Source organism: Hemiscyllium ocellatum, chromosome 31, assembly GCF_020745735.1.
Source record: "Hemiscyllium ocellatum isolate sHemOce1 chromosome 31, sHemOce1.pat.X.cur, whole genome shotgun sequence".
Lineage (NCBI taxonomy): Eukaryota > Metazoa > Chordata > Chondrichthyes > Orectolobiformes > Hemiscylliidae > Hemiscyllium > Hemiscyllium ocellatum.
In genome coordinates this window covers 7,087,314-7,110,152 of record NC_083431.1, presented here as the reverse complement: position 1 = coordinate 7,110,152, position 22,839 = coordinate 7,087,314, and the positions used below count along the sequence as shown (strand labels likewise).

The window sequence follows — 22,839 nt, the reverse complement described above, 5'->3', positions numbered from 1 at the left end:
ATGGATAGCAATTTCACTGTCTGACAAAGTCAGAGAGTCAGGATAAAAGTGTTCTTCTCAGGATGGCAGACAGTGACAAGTCATGTTTCGCAAGGGTCAATATTGGGACCACAGCTTTTCACTTTGTACATTAAGGATCGAGACAAAGGAGTAGAGAACATTCTGGTTAAGTTTGCAGATGATACAAAGATAGGTGGAAGGACAGGTAGTACTGAGGAGGCTGCAGAAGAAATTAGACAGGTGAGGAGAGTGGGCAAAGAGGTGGCAGAAGAATACAATGTGGGAAAGTGAAGGGTTGTGCTCTTTGGTTGGGAGAATAGGCATAAACTATTTTCTAAATGGGGAGAAAATTCAGAAATCTGAAGTGCAAAGGGACTTGAGTCCTAGTTGAGGGTACTCTTATGGTAAACCTGCAGGTTGAATCAGTAGTTAGGAAGGCAAATACAGTGGTGATGTTTATTTTGAGAGGACGAGAACATAAAGGCAAGAATGTGCTTCTGAGACTTCATAAGGCTCTGGTCCCACCACGCTTAAAGTATAGTGAACAACTTTGGGTCCCATACCTTAGGAAGCATGGGGTGAGTCCAAAGAAGGTTAACGAGAAGTTTCCCAGGAATGAAAGGCTTAAGAGGAATGTTTGAGTACTCTGAGTCTATACTTGATGGAATTTAGAAGGCAGAGACGATATCTAATTGAAACTTTCAGAATACTGAATGACCTGAACAGAGTAGACATTGGGAATATGTTTCCATTAGCAGGAGAGGCTAGGACCTGAGGGCACAGCCTTAGAGTAAAGAGAAAATCCTTTAGAATAGAGTTGAAGAGAAACGTTGACAGCCAGAGCATGGTGAATCGATGGACTTCATTGCCACAGAAGGCTTTGGAGGCCAGTTCATTTTATTTAAGACCAAGATAGATAGATAGGTTCTTGATTGTTAAGGGGATTGAAGGTTATGGGGAGAAACAGGGAGAATGGGGTTGAGAAACTTATCAGCCATGATTGAATGGCAGAGGAGCCTTGATGGGCCGAATAGCCTAAAATCTGCTCCTATGTCTTGTGGGCTTGTCACATACATGATATATGAATTATTCACCCTCAATGCCCTTATATTGTTTGAAACCCAGATAGTATTGCGCTAGTTAATATCTCCTACGATTATTACCCTCTTATTCCTCCAAGCAGAAATTTGTCTCTGTATATGTTCTTCTGTCTCCCTCTCACTATTTGGGGGATATGTAGTAAACTGTTCGTAGTGTGACTACTTTTTTTTTATTCTTAAGCTCAATCCATAAAGTCTCATTTGTTAACCTGTTTAGTATATCATCCTTCCTCACAACTGTAATTGATTCTTTAATCAATATTGCTACACCCCCTCCATTTTTGACACCCACTTTACCCTGCCTGGAAGCTTTATATCCAGGGATACTGAGCTGCCAATTTTGTCCCTCCTTTAGCCAGGTTTGTGCTGGCATGTGTCTGTCTGTACCCTTAGCTCATTTGGGAGAAAGTGAGGACTGCAAGGCTGGAGACTGTGTTACTGGGAAAGCACAGCAGGTCAGACAGCCTCTGAGTAGTAGGAGAATTGACGTTTTGGACATAAATGGGGTGAAAATTCATAAGTCTGAAGTAATAGAGATGTACAGCATGGAAACAGACCCTTCGGTCCAACCTGTCCATGCCGACCAGATATCCCAAACTAGTCTCACTTGCCAGCACCTGGCCCATATCCCTCCAAACCCTTCCTACTCATATACCCATCCAAATGCCTCTTACATGTTGAAATTGTACCAGCCTCCACCACTTCCTCTGGCAGCTCATTCCATACACATATCACTCTCTGCGTGAAAAAGTTGCCCCTGTGGTCTCTTTTATTTCTTCCCCTCTCATCCTAAACCTATGTCCTCTAGTTCTGGACTCCCCAAACCCATGGAAAAGTCTTTGTCTATTTGCCCTATCGAAGCCCCTCATAATTTTGTAAACCTCTATAAGGTCCCCCTCAGCCTCCAATGCTCCAAGGAAAACAGCCCCAGCATGTTCGGCCTCTGCCTATAGCTTGCAAAGAGACTTGGGAGTTCTAGTCCAGGATCCTCTCAAGGTAAACTTGCAGGTTGAGTTGGTAGTTAGGAAGGCAAATGCAATATCGGTATTTATTTTGAGAGGACTTGCATATAAAAGCTGAGATGTCCTTCTGAGGCTCTGTGAAGCCCTGGTCAGACCATGTTTACAGTATTTTGTGTAGTTTTTGAGCCCCGTATCTCAGGAAGGATGTACTAGCCCTGGAGAGTGTTCAGAGGAGGTTCACGAGAATGGGCCCAGGAATAAAAAGTGTTTCATATGAGGAATGTTTGAGGACATTTAGGGAATACTGAACGGCCTGGACAGAGTAGATGTTCAGAAGATGTTTCCATTGATAGGGCAGACTTGGACCCGAGGGCATAGCCTTCGAATAAAGGGAAGACCTATTAGAACAAAGATAAGGAGAAACTTCTTTGGCCAGAGAGTGGTGAATCTATGGAATTCATTACCACAGAAGCTGAGGAGGTCAGGTCATTGAGTATATTTAAGACTGAGATAGATAAGTTGTTGAGTGTCAAAGGTTACAGGGAGAAGACAGGAGAATGGGGGTTGAGAAACTTATCAGCCATGATTGAATGTTGGAGCAGACTCGATGGCCTCAATGGACTAATTTCTATTCCTATGTCTAGTGTGGGGTACCTTTTTAGTCATGTTGATGATATGTTATTTTTAAATTAGACCTGGTGCTTTTTTTTTGTTGATCTTGTGTTCAGGTGTTCATTATGGCTATCTTAAATCAGCATTTATTTCCTTTCTGAAAATGTGTTGCTGGAAAAGCGCAGCAGGTAAGGCAGCATCCAAGGAACAGGAAATTCGACGTTTTGGGCATAAGCCCTTCTTCAGGAATGCCCGAAACGTCGAATTTCCTGTTCCTTGGATGCTGCCTGACCTGCTGCGCTTTTCCAGCAACACATTTTCAGCTCTGATCTCCAGCATCTGCAAACCTCACTTTCTGCTCCCATTTATTTCCTTCCTTCAGCATTTGTGAAAGGTTCAGGTATTAAAAATTAAGTGAGAACAGAAAATTGATCGTCCAGTTTTGCCACTATCAAAACGTAATGCCAAGCTAGATCGAAAAATATATTTCAGAACAGAAGTTGCTTAATTAAGTAAATAGTTTGAGTTATTGGTATGTTTAGTGTCCCTGGTTTAATTACATAGATTAACAGAAATGATAGAATGTTAAGAAGCTGGAAGTAAATAAATAATATTGGAGGACCACAAATCAAAATAAAAAGATGAAGAATTAAGTGAATAATATCAGAGAAATACAATAACAAATCATATTAATCAGGAATTAATTTTAAGCTTAGGAGTTAAATAAACAACAGAGCCACAAAAGTAACTATGGTGTGGCACAGTTTTGTTTCACTTTTCATGGAATGTGAACTTTCCTGGTGAGGACAGCATTTATTACCCACCCCTAATTGCCCTTGAAAAGGTAGTAGCAAGTTGCTTTCCTGAACTGCTGTCTTCCTTTCAGTCAAAAACAGAAACAGCTGGAGAAATTCAGCATGTCTGACAACATCTGTGTAAAGAAAGAAAAGTCAATGTTTTGGGTCAAGTGACCATTCAGAACAATTAATAACAGAACCAGCTGGGCTTTTAGTTACAGAATCCATGAATTAAATATACTATTGGTGTCACAAATTAAATAAAATGAATTAAATGATAGCTGTGACTAGAGTTAATTGAGTCTTATGAATAAAGTAAAACTATGAATTAAATGAAAAACATGCAAATGTTTTTGGGTGGCTGAGGTCTAGGGAGGATAGAAGTGCAACAATAGAATCTTTGAAATTTACAGTACAGAATAAGCTTTTTTTGGCTTTGATGTATGGGTTGTCTGTGTTGGATGTAATGGTGGCTCATTGACTCAAGGCACAAGGCACCCAGGTTCAATTCCACCCTTGGGCAACTGTATGGAGTCTGCACATTTTTCCCATGTCTGTTCTGGATTCCTCCCACAGTCCAAAGACGCGCAGGTTAGGTGAATTGGCCATACTAAATTGCCCATGGTATCTGGGGATGTGCAGACCAGGTGGGTTATCCATTGGAAATGCTGGCTTACCGGGATAGGGTGGTCTGGTGGGTGCTCTTCGGAAGTTGCCTGTGCACTCAATGGGCCAAATGGCCTGCTTCCACACTGTGGGGATTCTATGAAAGAGAACTATCTAGCTGAATCCCCTCGCCAGCTCTGGATCTGTAGCCAACTAAGCTATAGGAACATAGGAATGTCAGTTAAAGTACATAATCAGGCTATTTTGAAAATGTTTATGATAACTTACACTGGAATTGCTTCAAATAAGCATATATAATATCTGTATGTTAAATGATGATGTGCTGGGGAATCAACAATATAAAAACTAGCTTTGATTGAAGGTAAAATGACAAATTAGTTAAGGCTGACTTGTGCCGCAGTGACATCCAGTAGTATCATGCCTGAAATTACAGTGTGACAGTGTACAATCTTTTTCTGCTGTTGTTTAAAATTTCAATAAATAATATTGATAAATATCTAATATGTACATTGTGTCATGGAAAGTAAGCTGATGGAGAAAAAAGGTGCACATCATATGTGATATTTTCATATATAGAGGAACCTTGATTATCCAAACAAGATGGAAGGGCACTTTCATTCGGATAATCGATTATTCGGTTAATCGATTCAATGCATTTCCTTTGGGGCTCGGAGTTTTCTGTGAAGTCTGCTCCCCATTCAAGAGATACGGCACACCATGCGCAAGCTCCCAACCCCGTCCAACACTGCCCGCTCCTCGCCTGCCCCTTAACCCCATCCAACATCGTCCGCCCCCCAACCCTGTCCAACACGCCCCGCCTGACCCCCACCCCTGTCCAACACCGCCTCCCCCTGTCCAATACCACCCCTGAACCCCAACCCTGCCCAACACTGCCCCCACCCCCTCTCCGGGGTAGCCGGACTGGACACCAACAACGAGACTTATGCTGCTGCTGTCTTTTGGGGGGGTGAGCGCGCGTGCGTGTACATACACTCTCGCACTCTCTCTTACTGCAACTTTTTGACAGGTTGCATGTTTGCCCTGTACAGGACAATGTTGGAGAGATTATTTGGGGAAGGGGGGATTATGGGTAAATCCCTGTGTAGAACTTCTGGAAAATTGTCTGGGGAGAGAGAGGGCAGGAGGTCAGTTATTTGGAGACGGTGCCTGAGCTCCCATCGATGTCCAGGAGTTCTCTCGACAGCATTTCAGTAAGCTGAGTTTACTTTTAATCACTGTAAACAAAAGACACGATCAGTGTCGGAAACACGTCTTTGATGGAAGGTTTCTATTGGGACCTCGAGATCTCCTTTAGATAATCCAATATTTGGATTATCAAGGTTCCTCTGTATTAATGGTAGATCTATGATGTTATGCATTCTTTATTCAGGATAATTCCTGATGAAGGGCATATGTCCGAAATGTTGATTATCCTTCTTCTTGGCAGCCTGACCTGCTGCGCTTTTCCAGCGCCACATTTTTCGACTCTTATTCAGGACCAGTGGGGCAAATAGGTCAGAACCAAAAAAAAGAGAATAAATATTTTAAGGCACACATGAAGCTGAGCAGTAGATGTCAATGCAATAAAGAGACAATGGGCAACAAGGGTTTAATGAGGAAAGGGGAGGTCACACCTAAAATATTTTTCAGTATTGCTGAAAATGACACATTTTATTAAAACTTTTCATCTTGTACTCATCAGGACAATTCAGAAGATTGCCTATTCAAAGGGGAAACTAAAATTTATATCGCATGAGGCTGGAGTAGTAGTTAGTTTACAAGTGGAGTCTGGTAGAAGAATTACCATGGGTAATGCACTGATTTATGATTGACAGTTATCAGCTATGCTTTGTTTAGGGTTTCAACCAAGCAGATTAATTCTGACTGGTCAGGGTAATGTTTTGAAAAATGAACCAACCAATGTCTACAGGAATGATGCCAATCAGCTAGATCTCATAGATTGGGGCTGTTAATCTGGTCCAGTCAGGAAATTCTGGCTGACAGATAAGAGGAGTGTCAGTCCCCAGTGGAGGGCTCTCTATGCAGGAGTTCTCCCCCTTTCTCTCAGGGATCTGGGTGGAGGGTGCTGCACGCAGCGGTCCCCTGCAATCGCAGATTGCGGTGGTTCACGGACTCCCAGCCCAACTGCTTGTTCTGTGGAGTCTGTGGACCACGTGTATATTGGGTGTGGGCGTTTGCACTCCCTTTTTGATTTTCTGAAAAACCTCCTCCTCTGCTTTTGGTTGCACTTCAGTCCCACGCTCCTGATCTTCAGACACCCGGTACAGAGGAGGGAGGGCAGGTCTGAAGACCTCCTCATGGGTCTGCTCCTGGGCCTGGCCAAACTGGCCATAAACAGGTCCAGGCAGCAGGCCGTGGAGGGGGTCGTTAGGGCCGACTGCCTGCCCCTCTTCCGCGGTTACGTTAGAGACCGGGTGTCCTTGGAGAAGGAGCACGCGGTGTCCACCAACACCCTGGATTTGTTCAGGGAGAGGTGGGCGCCGCAGAGAGTGGAGTGCATTATTTCCCCCTCCAACTCTATTTTGATTTAGTCTCTGCTCTCCCCTTCACTGTTTGGTCACACAGCATTGCCCTTTGACGTGAAGGGCACTGCTTGTCACTGGCCATCCGGGTGTTTCCTTTCTTCCTGGTGGTGGAAATTTGAATAAAGATTCTTGCACCTTGTGTCTCTCACTGTGTCTCACAACTGCACACACACACCATGGGTGCTGGGAAAAAATAAGTACTACAACAGTTAGGCGGTGGTGTGGGTGTTTAAATCAAAAAAAAGGAAAAAAAACAGAGTGTCACGTACCATGCACATGTAAATAAAGAGTGACTTGGTGACAGGACACCTGCCTCTGTTAAGAAAAAGAAAAAAAAATAAACAGAAGTGTCCTCCAACTCTATTTTGATTTAATCCCTGCCCTCCCCTTCACTGTTTGATCACAGCATTGCCCTTTTGTGAAGGGCAGTGCTTGTCACTGGCCACTCGGGTGTTTTCCTATCTTCCTGTTGGTGGAAATTGAATAAAGATTCTTGCACCTTGTGTCTCTCTCAAAAAAAAAGGAGTATCAGGCAATCTGACACTCTAAGAGCTGACTCTGAGGGAGCTGTGTTGGGGACTATCCATGTGTAAATAAAGGGTGACTTGATGAAGGGATCCCAACCACTGCAAAGTTATTTCACCTGTCACCTATTTTATTGAGGTCCAAGAAAACTCCAGAAGCTTGACACCGTCCAGGACTTAGCAGCATATTTGATTGCTACTCCATTCACCAACATTAACATTCATTCCCTTCACCACGAATGCACAGTAGCAGAGGTGTGTACCATTTACATGATGTACTACAGTAACTCACCAAAGCTCCTCTGACAGCACCTTCCAAATGAATTACTGCTACCAACTAGAATGTCAAAGGCAACAGAAACACTGGACTCCTGCAAGGACCCTTCTGAACTATACACTATCTTGATTGGCAACTGTATTATCCTTTCTTTGCTGTCACTGGATCAACATTCTGCAATTATCTTTCTGACAGAACTGTAGATGCCTCTACACCCAAGTCACAGCTGTTCAAAGAAGCAGCTGACCACCAGCTTTTCCAGGGCACTTAAGGATGGGTTAAATAAATGCTGGCTTTACCAGTATTGCACATATTTAGTGGAGTGATAAGAACTCGTATACCCCTTAAAATTACAACGTATGATGGATTTGTTTTATTTCATAGATGTTGCACTTAGACCTAGGGTTACCTTAGCCTCCAAATTGCATGCCATGATGAAAATACCTTTAAGTGAAGCTGATGATGACTTTCAAACAGAGGGGAAACGGATCCGTATGTCTTTAAATGACTCACAGGTATTTTTTCAAAGTGTTACTTACAGGCCTGAAGTTTTAAGTGATCTAAATATTGACATTAATTGAATTTTGCTAGTCAGTTTAACACTAGAGTTCCATTTTGGAATTTTATATTTGAATCAATTGCATACATTGTTTTAAGATTACTGTTAAATTAACGTGAATTAGAAAATTACTTAGTTTTGTAAGCCAGCTACATGGTGCTAGATCGTTTGTAGAAATATAATTAACTGTTGGAGCGAAAAAGATCTTTCTGAGTTTAATTCTATTGAGTGTGATTAGATTAAATTTGGAAATGATAGGTCATGGGTTGAAATAAATCAATGAAACTTTATGTTTAACTTTAAACGATTTGATAAATACAACATGCAAGGAATTCAGAAATCATTCCACCCGATGGCATGGTCCATCTTTACTTTGTGGAATTATTTCCAATTACACGAGGGAAATTTAGGAAAGAAACAAAAGATGAACATTGAGACAATGTTATTTATTAAGACATCGTAAGAATTAGGATTTTCAATGAGAAGATGAAACTGCATTCTTAAATATATGTAGTGGTACAGGTGATCAGCAGTTTTTTTTTTACCTTTTATTCGACTCGTGATTTTCCTGTTGTTCTGGTACAATGTCTCCCATACTTATTTAGGACAGTAATAGAATTGCTCATCTATGATGTTTTATTCTTCTGTGATGTACTTTTTTAGACACGAAAGCGGAGATGTATTGATAAGGGAGTACATTTTATTGATGATAAAACTACTTTGGATGAAGACAATATTGGATCAATGTCATGTAATGTGAATGTCAATTCTGAGGCCCATCATGTTCCACCTGCCCAAGAATCATCAGTAAGTCTCCTGGTTGCATGTATTTGATGCCAATTTTCCTTTTTTCTGAAATGATGTATGGTTTGTGTCATCTTGCTAATTAATAAAAATTAATATATCATTCAATATCCAGTTTTAGTTATAATGCAAAAACGTGTTGACTTATGTGGAAAGACTGAATTTTAGACTTGCAGATCAAATAATCTGATTGAAAATTTTTACGTATTTAGCTGATTTCAGGTTAGCTATTTTATCAAAATAATAGCCCTGGGTATGCTTTATACATTAATATGGTTTTTTATTTGTGTTTTAAAGTAGCTTGTCTTTTATGTAATTGTGATAGGACTAATTTTTGAATTCATTTTGTATACCTTGTGTAGAAAGAGCAATTTTCATTTCAATCCTATGTGCACCAAATGTCAAAATGAAAAGAGGGACTCCATTTTATATATTTTTTTGTTCATGCAAATGCACACAAAATTAATTCAGGTTCAGAATATTAGGTAAAGATGTTTTTATTTAGGTGGATTATATTAGATTAGACTTACAGTGTGGAAACAGGCCCTTCGGCCCAACAAGTCCACACCGACCCGCCGAAGCGCAACCCACCCATACTCCTACATTTACCCCTTACCTAACACTACGGGCAATTTAGCTTGGCCAATTCACCTGACCCGCATATCTTTGTGACTGTGGGAGGAAACCGGAGCACCCGGAGGAAACCCACGCAGACACGGGGAGAACGTGCAAACTCCACACAGTCAGTCGCCTGAGTCGGGAATTGAACCCGGGTCTACAGGCGCTGTGAGGCAGCAGTGCTAACCACTGTGCCACCGTGTCGCCCAGGTATTCCCAATTGTAAAAAGCCTTTGAGGCTTGGACATTGTGCTATTAACTTTTAGTGGGATGTTATTGTGCCTTGAGCCTAAGAATGTTTGATATCATTCTTAAAGAAATTCAAATGTAAATATAATAATTGTTGTTTTAAGTCTGTCCAAGAGAAAAGCTGTATTAGTGAGTACAGTCGGTTCTTTCTTGATTATATGTTTTTGGAGATAAGTCTCTTGATTAAACTTAAAATATAAGCCATAGCTATTAATGTAACCTGGTGCAGTGTTTGTTGAGGAATAAGACAACATTATTTTCTGGGTCTGTAGATTGTGAAGGAGCAAAACGTGGCCTTTGCAGTGATATGTGCTTCTTGTCAGATGTGGGAGTTTAAAGAGAGTTTAAGGGTTGCTGCGGATTATATCTGCCAAAAATGCTGTTGGGGCGAATCTTATCAGTTTGAGTGGATTGGTTGGAGAGACAAATAGAAGCAATGAGGAAGTTGAAACAACAACAGTATGTGATGGATGGCAGTTACAGGAAGGGGGGGATGTCTCAGATACAGTGACATAGATGGGTTAAGTCCAGGAAGAGTAAGAGAGGTAGGCAGCTAGTGTAGGAGTCTTTTGTGGATATACCCATTTCAAACAGGTATGCTGTTTTGGAAAACGTAGGGGCTGATGGATTCTCAGGGGAATGTAGCACGAACAGCCAAGTTTCTGGTATTGAGATTGGCTCTAATGCAACGAGGCGTACGTCGGCTTCCAAGAGATCAATTGTGTGAGGGGATTCTGTAGTCAGAGGTACAGACAGACGTTTCTGTGGTCAGCAGAGAAAAAGCAGAATGGTTTGTTGTTTCCCTGGTGCCAGGATCAAGGATGTCTCCGAGAGGGTGCAGAATGTTCTCAAGGGGGAGAGGGGCCAGCAGGAGGTCCTTGTCCATATTGGAACCAACGACACAGGAAGGGAAAAGGTTGAGATTCTGAAGGGAGATTGCAGAGAGTTAGGCAGAAATTTAAAAAGGAGGTCCTCAAGGGTAGTAATATCTGGATTACTCCCAGTGCTCCCAGCTCGTGAGGACAGGAATAGGAGGATAGAGCAGATGAATGCATAGTTGAGGAGCTGGTGTATGGGAGAAGGATTCACATTTTTGGATCATTGGAATCTCTTTTGGGGTAGAAGTGACCTGTACAAGAAGGATGGATTGCACCTAAATTGGAAGGAGACTAATATACTGGCAGGGAAATTTGCGAGAACTGCTTGGGAGGATTTAAACTAGTAAGGTGGGGGGAGGTGGGACCCAGGGAGATAGTGAGGAAAGAGATCGATCTGAGACGGTACAACTGAGAATAGAAGTGAGTCAAACAGTCAGGGCAGACAGGGACAAGGTAGGACTAATGAATTAAACTGCATTTATTTCAATGGAAGGGGCCTAATAGGGAAGGCAGATGAACTCAGGGCATGGTTAAGAACATGGGACTGGGATATCATAGCAGTTACAGAAACATGGCTCAGGGGTGGGCAGGACAGGCAGCTTAATGTTCTAGGATACAAATGCTACAGGAAGGATAGAAAGGGAGGCAAGAGAGGAGGGAGAGTGACATTTTTGATAAGGGAGAGCATTGCAGCTGTGCTGAGGGAAGATATTCCCAGAAATATATCCAGAGAAGTTATTTGGGTGGAACTGAGTAATACGAAAGGGATGATCATCTTATTAGGATCGTATTATAGATTCCCCCTCAATAGTCAGAGGGAAATTGAGAAACAAACTTGTTAGGACATCTCAGCTATCTGTAAGAATAATAGGGTAGTTATAGTCGGGCATTTTAACTTTCCATATATCGACTGGGACTGCCATAGTGTTAAAGGTTTAGATGGAGAAGAGTTTTTTAAGTGTGTACAAGACAATTTTCTGTTTCAGTATGTGGAAGTACCTACTAGAGAAGGTGCAAAACTTGACTTACTCTTGGGAAATAAGGCAGGGCAGGTGACTGAGGTGTCAGTGGGGGAGCACTTTGGGGCCAGCGACCATAATTCTATTCGTTTGAAAATAGTGATGGAAAAGGATAGACCAGATCTAAAAGTTGAAGTTCTAAATTGGAGAAAGGCCAATTTTGACAGTATTAGCAAGAACTTTCAAAAGCTGATTGGAGGCAGATGTTCGTAGGTGAAGGGACGGCTGGAAAATGGGAAGCCTTCAGAAATTAGATAATGAGAATCCAAAGAAAGTACATTCCTGTCAGGGTGAAAGGAAAGGCTGGTAGGTATAGGGAATGCTGGATAACTAAAGAAATTGATGGTTTGGTTAAGAAAAAGAAGGAAGTATATGTCAGGCATAGACAGGATAGATTGAGTGAATCCTTAGAAGAGTAAAAGGCAGTAGGAGTATACTTAAGAGGGAAATCAGGAGGGCAAAACGGGGACATGAGATAGCTTTGGCAAATAGAATTAAGGAGAATCCAAAGGGTTTTTATAAATATATTAAGGACAAAAGGGTAACTAGGGAGAGAATAGGGCCCCTCAAAGATCAGCAAGGAGGCCTTTGTGTGGAGCCACAGAAAATGGGGGAGATACTAAATGAATGTTTTGCATCAGTATTTACTGTGGAAAAGGATATGGAAGATATAGACTGTAGGGAAATAGGTGGTGACATCTTGCAAAATGTCCAGATTACAGAGGAGGAAGTGCTGGATGTCTTGAAACGGTTAAAGGTGGATAAATCTCCAGGACCTGATCAGGTGTACCCGAGAACTCTGTGGGAAGCTGGAAAAGTGATTGCTGGGCCTCTTGCTGAGATATTTGTATCATCGATAGTCACAGATGAGGTGCTGGAAGACTGGAGGTTGGCAAACGTGCCACTGTTTAAGAATGGCAGTAAAGACAAGCCAGGGAACTATAGACCGGTGAGCCTGACGTTGGTGGTGGGCAAGCTTTTAGAGGGAATCCTGAGGGACAGGATGTACATGTATTTGGAAAGGCAAGGACTGATTCTGGATAGTCAACATGGATTTGTGCGTGAGAAATCATGTCTCACAAACTTGATTGAGTTTTTTGAGGAAGTATCAAAGAGGATTGATGAGGGCAGAGCGGTAGATGTGAGAGGGTGAGAGGGGAAAGATATAAAAGGGACCTAAGGGGCAACTTTTTCATGCAGAGGGTTGTATCTGTATGGAATGCGCTGCCAGAGGAAGTGGTGGAGGCTGGTACAATTGCAACATTTAAGATGCATTTGGATCAGTATATGAATAGGAAGAGTTTGGAGGGATATGGGCCGGGTGCTGGCAGGTGGGACGAGATTGGGTTGGGATATCTGGCTGGCGTGGACAGGTTGGACCAAAGGGTCTATTTCCATGCTGTACATCTCTATGACTCTATTCCAGCTTTAAGTCTTTTTTTCAATCATTTTAAAGAAGTCAGTGAGAGTGAATAAAACAAATCAGATGTTGGGATATATTAAAATATTATATTGAATCAAGGTGGTGAGGTAATGCTGACAACTTATAAATCATTAGTGTAACCTCAATGGACATACTATGAGCAATTCTGCTTGTCATAGTCCAAGGAAGCTGTTTCACCTATTGAAAGAAAGGACAGGCAAAATGATTGAGGGATTGCATTATGAAGAACGATAATGTAAGTTGAGCCTAATTCATTGAATAAGAGAAGACTGAGAGGTGATTTTTTTATTTTTGTTTGGTTTTCTAAAGGGACTGGAAAATGTTAGAAATATTTAGTTCATAAATTCAGGTTTAGTTTAGGTTTTTGAAGTTTTATGAATTAAAGTTTTAACTGCAATAAATGGGGCAATATGTGGTTAAATTGGTTATAATCCTAAAGTAAAGCTACTTGAAACAAACTTTGAATTTATTCAACTTAAAAGGTTGGCATGATATTAATGTAAGAAATTAATGGTTGGTAAAGTCAGACAATGTGTGGACTTGCTGAATTAAGTAACTGGAGACATGACTCCACAAGTTATTCCAGTAAAGGAAAGGTTGCTCATGTGGTTTCAGCAATAAGGAAAGCTTTGGAATTAATTAGTAGTTTATTTACATTTGAACCTGGGACAAGCTGCATATGTCTTATTGTTTTGGAGATGGGTAGAGCTCAGCAAGATGCTTTGTTATTTTTAATTTGATTTATTATTGTTACATGAACTGAGATACAGTGAAAGGTATTAGTTTATGTGCAATACAGGAAGATCATATCTTACATAGGTACAACAGGGTAATAGAATAGAATGCAGAATATAGTGTTGTGGCTACAGAGAAGGTGCAGAGAAAGATCAACTCTAATGTATGAGACATACATTCAAAAGTCTGATCGCAGCATAAGGAGCTGTTCTTGAATCTGTTAGTAAGTGTTTTCAACCTTTTGTATCTTCTGTCTGAGGGAAGAGGGTGGAAGAGAGTATAACCAGAGCGGGAGGTGTCTGATTATGTTGGTTGCTTTCCAGAGGCAGCGGGAAGTATAGACAGAGTAAATGGAAGGAAGGCTGTTGTGTGTGATTGACCGGCTGCGTTCACAAGTCTCTGTAATTTCTTATTTTTTTGGGCAGAGCAGTTGCCATACCAACCTGTGATGTTTTCTCTGGTGCATCTATAAAGATCAGTAGTGTCATTGTGGACGTACCAAATTTCCTTAGCCTCCTGAGGAAGTAGAGGAAGTGTGCTTTCTTCTTGCTTTTGAGTTATCTCTCTGAATTCCAATATGATGCAGTTCGCAGGCAAGGTTGGTTTGTTTTGTTAAACAACTAAGAGATTGTGTCAGCTGTGAGTCTTGTTTGTTCCTATCTCCTTGGAAGTTGACAGATAAAAGTGCTACATGTGAGAGACTAATTGATGCAACCTGCTAGTGGGAGCTGGTATTCAATAGAAAGCAAAGTTGTTAAGGAGGCAAATGACTGGAAGAACTGTTTAACTAGAAGCTAAAGGAAGAAATCTATCATAAGCTTCAATAAAATGCTATAAACATAATTGCAGTTGAAATTCTGGAAATAAGCAGCTTAGTTTTCATTTGAAACCACAGCTGCCAGCTGATAGAAACCAGAGGCGTTTTATGATCTCTTAAGCCACTGTACAGGAGTTGTATTTGGGTCTTTGCTAGAGCTGTGGAGTTCAGAATCATGAAATCAGTGAAAAAATTACTTTTTTATTCTTTCATGGGATGTGGGTGTCACTGGCATTTATTGTCTTTCCCTAAGTGCCCTTGAATGGAGCAGTGGGCTCAGTCATTTCAGATTCTATGGGTCTGGAGTCTCATGTCACCCAGAGCAGTTAAAGAAGGCAGATTTCCTTCACTAAAGTAGATGGGTTTTTACAATAATCCATAATCAGTGTTTTGGCAACATTATGGAGACTTTGTTTCTATCCAGGTCAGGAATTCTTTCTTTGAAAACCTTGGGCCAACTGTTTTTTGGATAAAGGATATTTTTCGTTCTTGAATACACTTTTTTTCCCTACACTGACCTGAACCGATGTACAGGCAAACTGAGTTTAGCTGCTTTGGGGGAAGGCTACACTTTTAGATGTGTTCAGGCTAAGCGAAGATTTTTTCCCAAGGTGCCCAAACTCAACGTGATTACAGATCTAGGGTGTAGGTTTGCTCGCTGAGCTGTAGGTTTGATATCCAGACGTTTCATTACCTGGCTAGGTAACATCATCGGTGGCGAGCTCCAAGTGAAGCAAAGCTGTTGTCTCCTGCTTTCTATTTATATGTTTGTCCTGGATGGGGTTCCTGGGGTTTGTGGTGATGTCATTTCCTATTCGTTTTCTGAGGGGTTGATAGGTGGTATCTAGATCAATGTGTTTGTTTATGGCATTGTGGTTGGAGTGCCAGGCCTCTAGGAATTCTCTGGCATGTCTTTGCTTAGCCTATCCAGGATAGATGTGTTGTCCCAGTCGAAATGATGGTTTTTTTCTTCCGTGTGTAGGGCTACGAGGGAGAGAGGGTCGTGTCTTTTTGTGGCTAGCTAGTGTTCGTGTATTCTGGTGGCTAACTTTCTTCCTGTTTGTCCTACGTAGTGTTTGTGGCAGTCCTTGCATGGAATTTTGTAGACGACGTTGGTTTTGTCCATGGGATGTACTGGGTCTTTTAAGTTTGTTAGTTTTTGTTTAAGAGTGTTGGTAGGTTTGTGTGCTACTAGGATTCCGAGGGGTCTTAGTGGTCTGGCTGTCAAAATAAAAACACATTTCGACTGGGACAACACATCTATCCTGGGACAGGCTAAGTAAAGACATGCCAGAGAATTCCTAGAGGCCTGGCACTCCAATCACAACGGCATAAACAAACACATAGATCGAGATACCATCTATCAACCCCTCAGAAAACGAACAGGAAATGACATCACCACAAACCCCAGGAACCCCATCCAGGTCAAACATATAAATAGAAAGCAGGAGACAACAGCTTCACTTCACTTGGAGGTCCACACTGATGATGTTACCGAGCCAGGTAATGAAATGTCTGGATATCAAACCTACAGCTCAGCGAGCAAACCTACACCCTAAATCTCAACCTGAGCTACAAACCTTTACAAAGATTACAGATCTGTTTGGGTACACTTTTGAAAAGACCTTTGGGTTTTAGGTCTCTTTGGCATGTGAACTTGTGGATAAAGGATATCCAACCTGTGTTTCATTTCTTTTCATTAATTGAATTCGGGTTTTGTTAGCTATCATGGTGGGATTCAAACTCATTAACCTGGACCTCTGGAATACCACACACCACCTTCTCCCCAAAATTCGAGTGCTGCTTCGCCCTAAACTAATGGAAAGACCCCTCCACCCCGCCATGAAATCTTGTACCTTGATAGGATGCTGAACGACTTAAAGAGAAATTGGAGTGAATTATGGACAGTGGTGACATACCCTTTGAGTTGTGCTCAGGAGAAACAAATGAACTGTAAAACTCTTTAAATGGCAAGGGGGTGAGTTATAAATCATCGAGTAAAAAATGAGGTCTGCAGATGCTGGAGATCACAGCTGCAAATGTGTTGCTGGTCAAAGCACAGCAGGCCAGGCAGCATCTCAGGAATAGAGAATTCGACGTTTCGATGAAGGGCTTATGCTCGAAACGTCGAATTCTCTATTCCTGAGTTATAAATCATGACTGGCTTTTTCACATTTTTATTTGGTTCTACTGTTCAGGACCATAGCCTGAGCTTGAAGGGACTAGTTTCAAAACTTACCTTCAAAAATATTATTTCAGTAAACAAATCAATCTATGGAGCAGGATTCCTTTGGTAATGGTAGTAATATCACTCAACGAATAATCCAGAGCCTAAGCTAATGTTCTTGGAATGAGGATTCAAATGCTGCAATGAATTCAATAAAAATGTGTGATTGAAAAACTAGTCTAATGGAAACCATGTAACCATTGTTAATTGTTGTAAAAATTCATCTGTTCACTAGCACCTTTAGGGAAGTAAATCTGCCTCCTTTACCTAGTATGGCCTACATGTGACTCCAGATACACAACAATGCAGTTGACTCTTAGCTGTCCCCCGAAAAGCACAGAGAGCAATTAACTGAAGGAGAACTAGGCATTATCACCAAATGCCAGCTTTTTCAGTGGCATTCACATTCCATACAATTAATTCACTCTAACGCAAATTAGCTAAAAGTTTTAAAACTGTCATTTTGTGATTAAATACATTAAAAATTATGAAACCTAATGACAGTGAGTATAATGTGCAAGGGAAGACTTTGGACCCACAATTTCCAAAAGCTTGTTTCCCTCATGACATGTCTGATTTTAATGGAGATATTTTCTGTTCAACCTGTTTAGGAATGTTATCACTCCTGAAGTAGGTGGGACTTGAACTTGGGTCTCCTGGCTCAGAAGTAGCAACACTACCATTGCACCACAAGAGTTCTTCTGATTCAAAAATAGAAACTACTGGAGAAACTCAGCGGATCTAGCAGCATCTGTGGAGAGAACGCAGAGTTAGCAGAGAAAGCAGGATCCACTGAATCCGAAGCATTAACTCTGCTTTCTCTCCACAGACGCAGCCAGGCCTCCTGAGTTTCTGCAGCAATTGCTGTTTCTGTTTCAGATATCCAGCATTCACAGTTCCTTTATTTATTTTAGCTCTCCTGCCTCTGTTGTAGATGAATTGAATGTGATTGCTTTGATTGGTCAACAACTCCCTCATGTTATGCCAGAATGAGAAGAGGTAACACAGATGAAATGTGAGGCAGAGTTTTATATTTTAGAGAAAGTTTAACCTCCCTCCTGTTGTGATGTTCACATAAACATGATGATATTGGGTCAAGGTCCCTGATATCATTGTGACCAATTATGAAATTGTGACCAGCAAGAAGGTTCAAAAATCAGAAGCCTATCCTTTTTAAATGCAATTAAAGAATAGTTTATATAGTTAGCCAGGCAATTCACTGAAAATTAATGCAGCTATATGATTTAATAGATTCAAGGGTCAGACAAGCAGGGAGGGATTACTACAGGATGTCTCAAAGGATAAAAGCAAGCATGAGTGCAAAACACTGAGGAGTAGGAAGAGGCTGCAGCTGAGACTGCAGGAGAGGCCAGTGAAGTAGTCTAATTTTTTTTCTCATGGTTGATTTTAAGGAATAAAGGGGTAATTGTGCTGGCTCGCATGAAAGAAGGCTTAAATCAAGCAGAAGCAATTTCAGAGCATTGTGATTGCAACAGAAGTCTTGGTAATTGTCTGTTCCAGTGGAGTTTCCTTCAATAAAGAGGAGGAAAGCAGAAGGAGCGAGAGGGGCCGTTAGCAACGAGTGTCAACAGCAACCCAAGACTAATGTTGTAATGACTCTGAAGAGTTATAAGGTGGTGAAGCTATCATGAGCAGGTATAGAATCAGAGAAAATAGGAGCAAGAGTGGGATATTCAATGTGATTGTGACAGATCATCGAACTGTTCTCACTTTCTCCCCATACCCTTTGATCTCTTTAACTCTAAGAACAATGTCTAAATCCTTTTGAAAACATTCAATGTTTTGACTTCAAACACTTCCTGTAGCAGAGAATTTCACAGATTCCCCATTCTCTGGGTGAAGAAATTTCTCCTCACCTCAGTCCTAAATATCTTAACCATGTCCTCCCTCTGGTTCTGGACTGCCTAGTCATTGGGAAAATCATACTTGTATTTTCCCTGGTTAGACGTGTTAGAAGTTTAGCCATGTTTATTCCTACTCTTTGTTTTCTGTATGCCAGCTAGTTCCCTATTCATGTCAGTAAATTACACCCCAATACCGTGCTCTTGAATTTTACCTTATTAAAAGCTTTCTAAATGTCACTGGCTGCCCTTTACCAACTCTACAAGTTACATTCTCAAAAACATCCAGTTGATTTGTCAGGCTTGATTTCCCTGTCATAAGTCCATGCTGTCTCTGTCTGATCCTGTTGCTGCTTTCCAGGTACTGTGCTACTAAATCTTTTATGATGGACTTTAATATTTTCCCCACTACTGATGTCAGGCTTATCAGTCTATAAGTCCCTGTTTACTCTCAACCTCTCTTTTTTAAAAACAAATAGTGTGATTACATTAGCTATCCTCCAATCCATTGAAACTGTTCCGGAGTTTGTAGAATTTGAAGGATGACCACCAATGCATTAACTATTTGTCGGGTCTCTTGGGTGTATATTATCAAGCTCTGGGGATTTGTCATCCTTCGATTCCATCAATTTCTTAGAGTCATAGTGTCATACAACATTGGCACAGATCCTACAGCCCAACTTGTCTATGCTGACCAAGTTTCCCAAACAAATCTAATGTCACTTGCCTGTGTTTGGCCGATATCCCTCTGAGGTAAAACCAAGGACTGCAGATGCTGGAAACCAAATTCTAGATTAGAGTGTTGCTGGAAAAGCACAGCAGTTCATGCAGCATCCAAGGAGCAGGAAAATCGACGTTTTGGGCAAAAGCCCCATTCCTGATGAAGGGCTTTTGCCCAAAATGTCGATTTTCCTTCTCCTCGGGTGCTGCCTGAACTGCTGTGCTTTTCCAGCACCACTCTAGTCTAGAATCCCATATCCCTCTGACCTTTGCCTATTCGTGTACCTATTCAAACGTCTTTTAAATCTTGTATCTGTAGCTGCATCTACCACTTCCTCTGGCAGTTTATTCCACACACTAACCAGACTTTGTATGAAATAGTTGCCCCAAAGGTCCCTTTTAAATCTTTCCCCTCTGACCTTAAAAGTCTGCCCCTAGTTTTGAATTCACCTACCCTTGGGAAAAGGCCATTGTTATTCACCTTATCTATGCCCCTCGTGACTTTATAAACATCTAGAAGGTCACTCATCAACCTCTTAAGTTCCAGTGAAAAAGTCCCAGTCTATCCAACCTCTCTTTTATAACTGACACTATCCAGTCCTAGCAAAATCTTTAAGTTTCGCTCTTTCTCTAAACCATACATTCCTCAACGTTTGTAGGACGTTATCTGTGTCTATCTTTGTGAAATTAGAACCAAATTACGTATTTAATTAGTCTGCCATCTTGTTCCCTATTACAATGTCTCCTGTATGCACCAGGACAATACACTATCCTGAAGGAACTTTGGACAGCCACTGCTCAGTATCTTCAAATGAGTGAGTGCTAGAGTGACAGTAGTCCAGAGAGTTAGCAGTATTCATTTGTGACATGATTTGTAAGAAGGTCAGTACTCATGACTTGAGCAATCACCCATTGTCTGTGGCATTAACCTTTTCAGTGGCCCTTAACTTCTATGCATCGGGGATCTGTATGGTGTTTGACAATCAGGAGACCACCATTACATCAATGTTATAAAGACTGGAAATACCCATTTACTTCACAACTGATAATGAAAGCCAGAGTGAGACAGTAAGAGGCTTCGGGGCAATGGCAGACCTTCCTAAAATCAGAGAGGCTGGCCAGTCTTGAGTTTTCATTAATTAGTAATATTTTCAATCTCTACGTGCTGATTTTTGGAGGTTACTTTAAGTAAATTGTGTCAGTGTGTGCTTAACAGCTTGGGAGCAGTTATAATACCTACATCCTTGAGCACTCCAAGGTGCCATGATTCTTTTGTCCCTGCCCGAGCTGGATTGTTGTTTTGACAGGTTATAAGGAATATCTATTAAAGGTGACATAAGAAATTCATCAGGCACTTTCTGGACTTGGGCAGAAGAGAGGCACAATGCCAGCCATCCTTACAACGAAGAACTCTTGCTCTGAACTGCAGAAGTGAGGTACATTTGACTGCCACTGACTTCAGGGCAATGTTTGACTGAACATGGCATCAAGAATGCTAAGCAAACTGGTCTTATTGGAAATCATTGGGAAAATCTTGTTCTAGTTGGAGCCTTGCTGTCACAAAGGATGATGGCTGTAGTTGTTGGAGGTCAATCATCTCATCCCGCAGGACATCTTTCCAGGTATCTGTAAGAGTATTATCCTTGGCCCAACCATCTTCAACTGCTTCATGAATGACCTTTTCACCTTTGAGATCAGAAGTGGGGATGTTCACTGATGATGTTCAGCACAGTTTGCAACACCACAGATACTGAAGCAGTCCATGCCCTTTTTTTTTAAAAAAAAACAAGATCTGGGGAGTATCAAGGGTAATACAAAGAAACATTTGTACCACAGAAGTACCAGGCACTGACCATCTCCAAAAAGAGAGAATCTAATCGTTACCCTTTGATTCTCAATAGAATTACCATCACTGAATCACCCATTATCAACATCCTACCATTTAGCATTGACCAGAACCTGACTGGACTAGTTGCCATATAAATGCTATGGTGACAAGAGCAGGCCAGACACAAGTTACATGCTTCCTTTCACCCCATTGCATGTACATTGTCAATAAGTTACAAGAGTGTGATGGAATATTAACCACTTGATGAATCTCTCTTAGACAATCGCAGCTCCGACAATACTGAATAAGATTGACACCACTCAAGACATAATAGCCTGCTTGCACCAAATTCAACATCCACTCACTTCATTGTGCATAGTGGCAGCCATGTGTATCATCTGTAAGTTGCACTATAGTAACTCACCAAGACTTCTTTGACAGCATCTTCCAAGGCGGTGACTTCTACCATTCAACACAAGATCAGCAGATACATGGGAGCACCACAACCTGCAAGTACCCCTCCAAGTCATACACTATCCTGACTTCGAATATATCTTCCTTGCTTTATGTGGCTGGATCAAAATCCTGGAATGCCCTTCCAAACAGCTCTCTGGATGCCCCTAAACATCAAGAACTGCAGTTTATCGCCACTTTCTCCAGGGCATTTGGGAATGGGCACCAGATGCTGACCTGGCCGGTGATTCCCACATACCAAACAATAGGTGACCATAGAGAGAAGTATTTATTGAAGATGCGGTTTTGTTGCCTTCACTACTCTGCTGACGCTTGCATTGTACCCTAGATCATGTTTCCCTCACCATTGCGAGGTTGTGCAATGCATAATACATGACATTGAGTTCCAGTTCACATTGGAATTTTTAGCTTGTTTTTTAATGTAAATATTTGTAGTTGTTTTCGTCAGTACATAACAGGCTACTATTTTCCAGTTTTGATGGAAGAATGTGTTGAAAAGTCCCTTTGATTCACTGCTGTTTATTTGAACTGAGTTAGAGTCGTAGACATACAGCATGGACACAGACCCTTCAGTCTAACTCATCCATGCTGACCAATGTTTCTAAACTATACCTGATCTACTTGCCTGTGTTTGGCCCATATCCCTCTAAAGCTTTCCTATTCATGTGTCTATCCAAATGTCTTTTAAATATTGTAACTGTACCTGCATCTACCACTTCCTCTGGCAGTTCATTCCACATATGAACCACGCTCTGTGTGAAGGATCCTGTAGATCACTTCCCTGTAGACGTTTCTCCTCCTATTCTTCATCGCTATTCTTCTGCATCCTGATCTCCTGAACTAAGGTGATCTCTAATTATTGCACAAATGCCATTCCTGATTAACAGTGCTACTCCTCCACCTTTACCTAGCTTCCTGTTCTTCTTGAATGTCATATACCCCTCAGTCCTCTTGTGAGGAACTAGGGGGTACAGTTTTAAACGTATGGGTCTTTTTTTAGGAAATCTAAACAGCAGAAAGTAAAATAAAGGTTTTGTTCATTGCATACTCTGCGTATAACAATATTTGCACAAATTAACATTGATCCAAGAAATTGTAACAGTAGGGGAATCCAGAACTGTAACAGTATATCATTTCTTAGAGTAAGCAGTAGGAATGTT

At 41.3% G+C, this 22,839-nt stretch overlaps 1 protein-coding gene across 3 annotated transcripts in view; it reads left to right on the top strand.

Annotated features, from left to right (window-relative positions):
* Positions 1–22,839, top strand: part of brip1 (BRCA1 interacting helicase 1) — a 233,273-nt gene that overhangs the window by 10,689 nt on the left and 199,745 nt on the right. For all 3 annotated transcript variants that reach the window (XM_060847891.1, XM_060847890.1, XM_060847889.1), the window contains exons 5-6: positions 7,830–7,960; positions 8,668–8,811. In XM_060847891.1, coding sequence (XP_060703874.1) covers positions 7,830–7,960; positions 8,668–8,811 — 275 coding nt within the window. The remainder of the gene's footprint in view (positions 1–7,829; positions 7,961–8,667; positions 8,812–22,839) is intronic.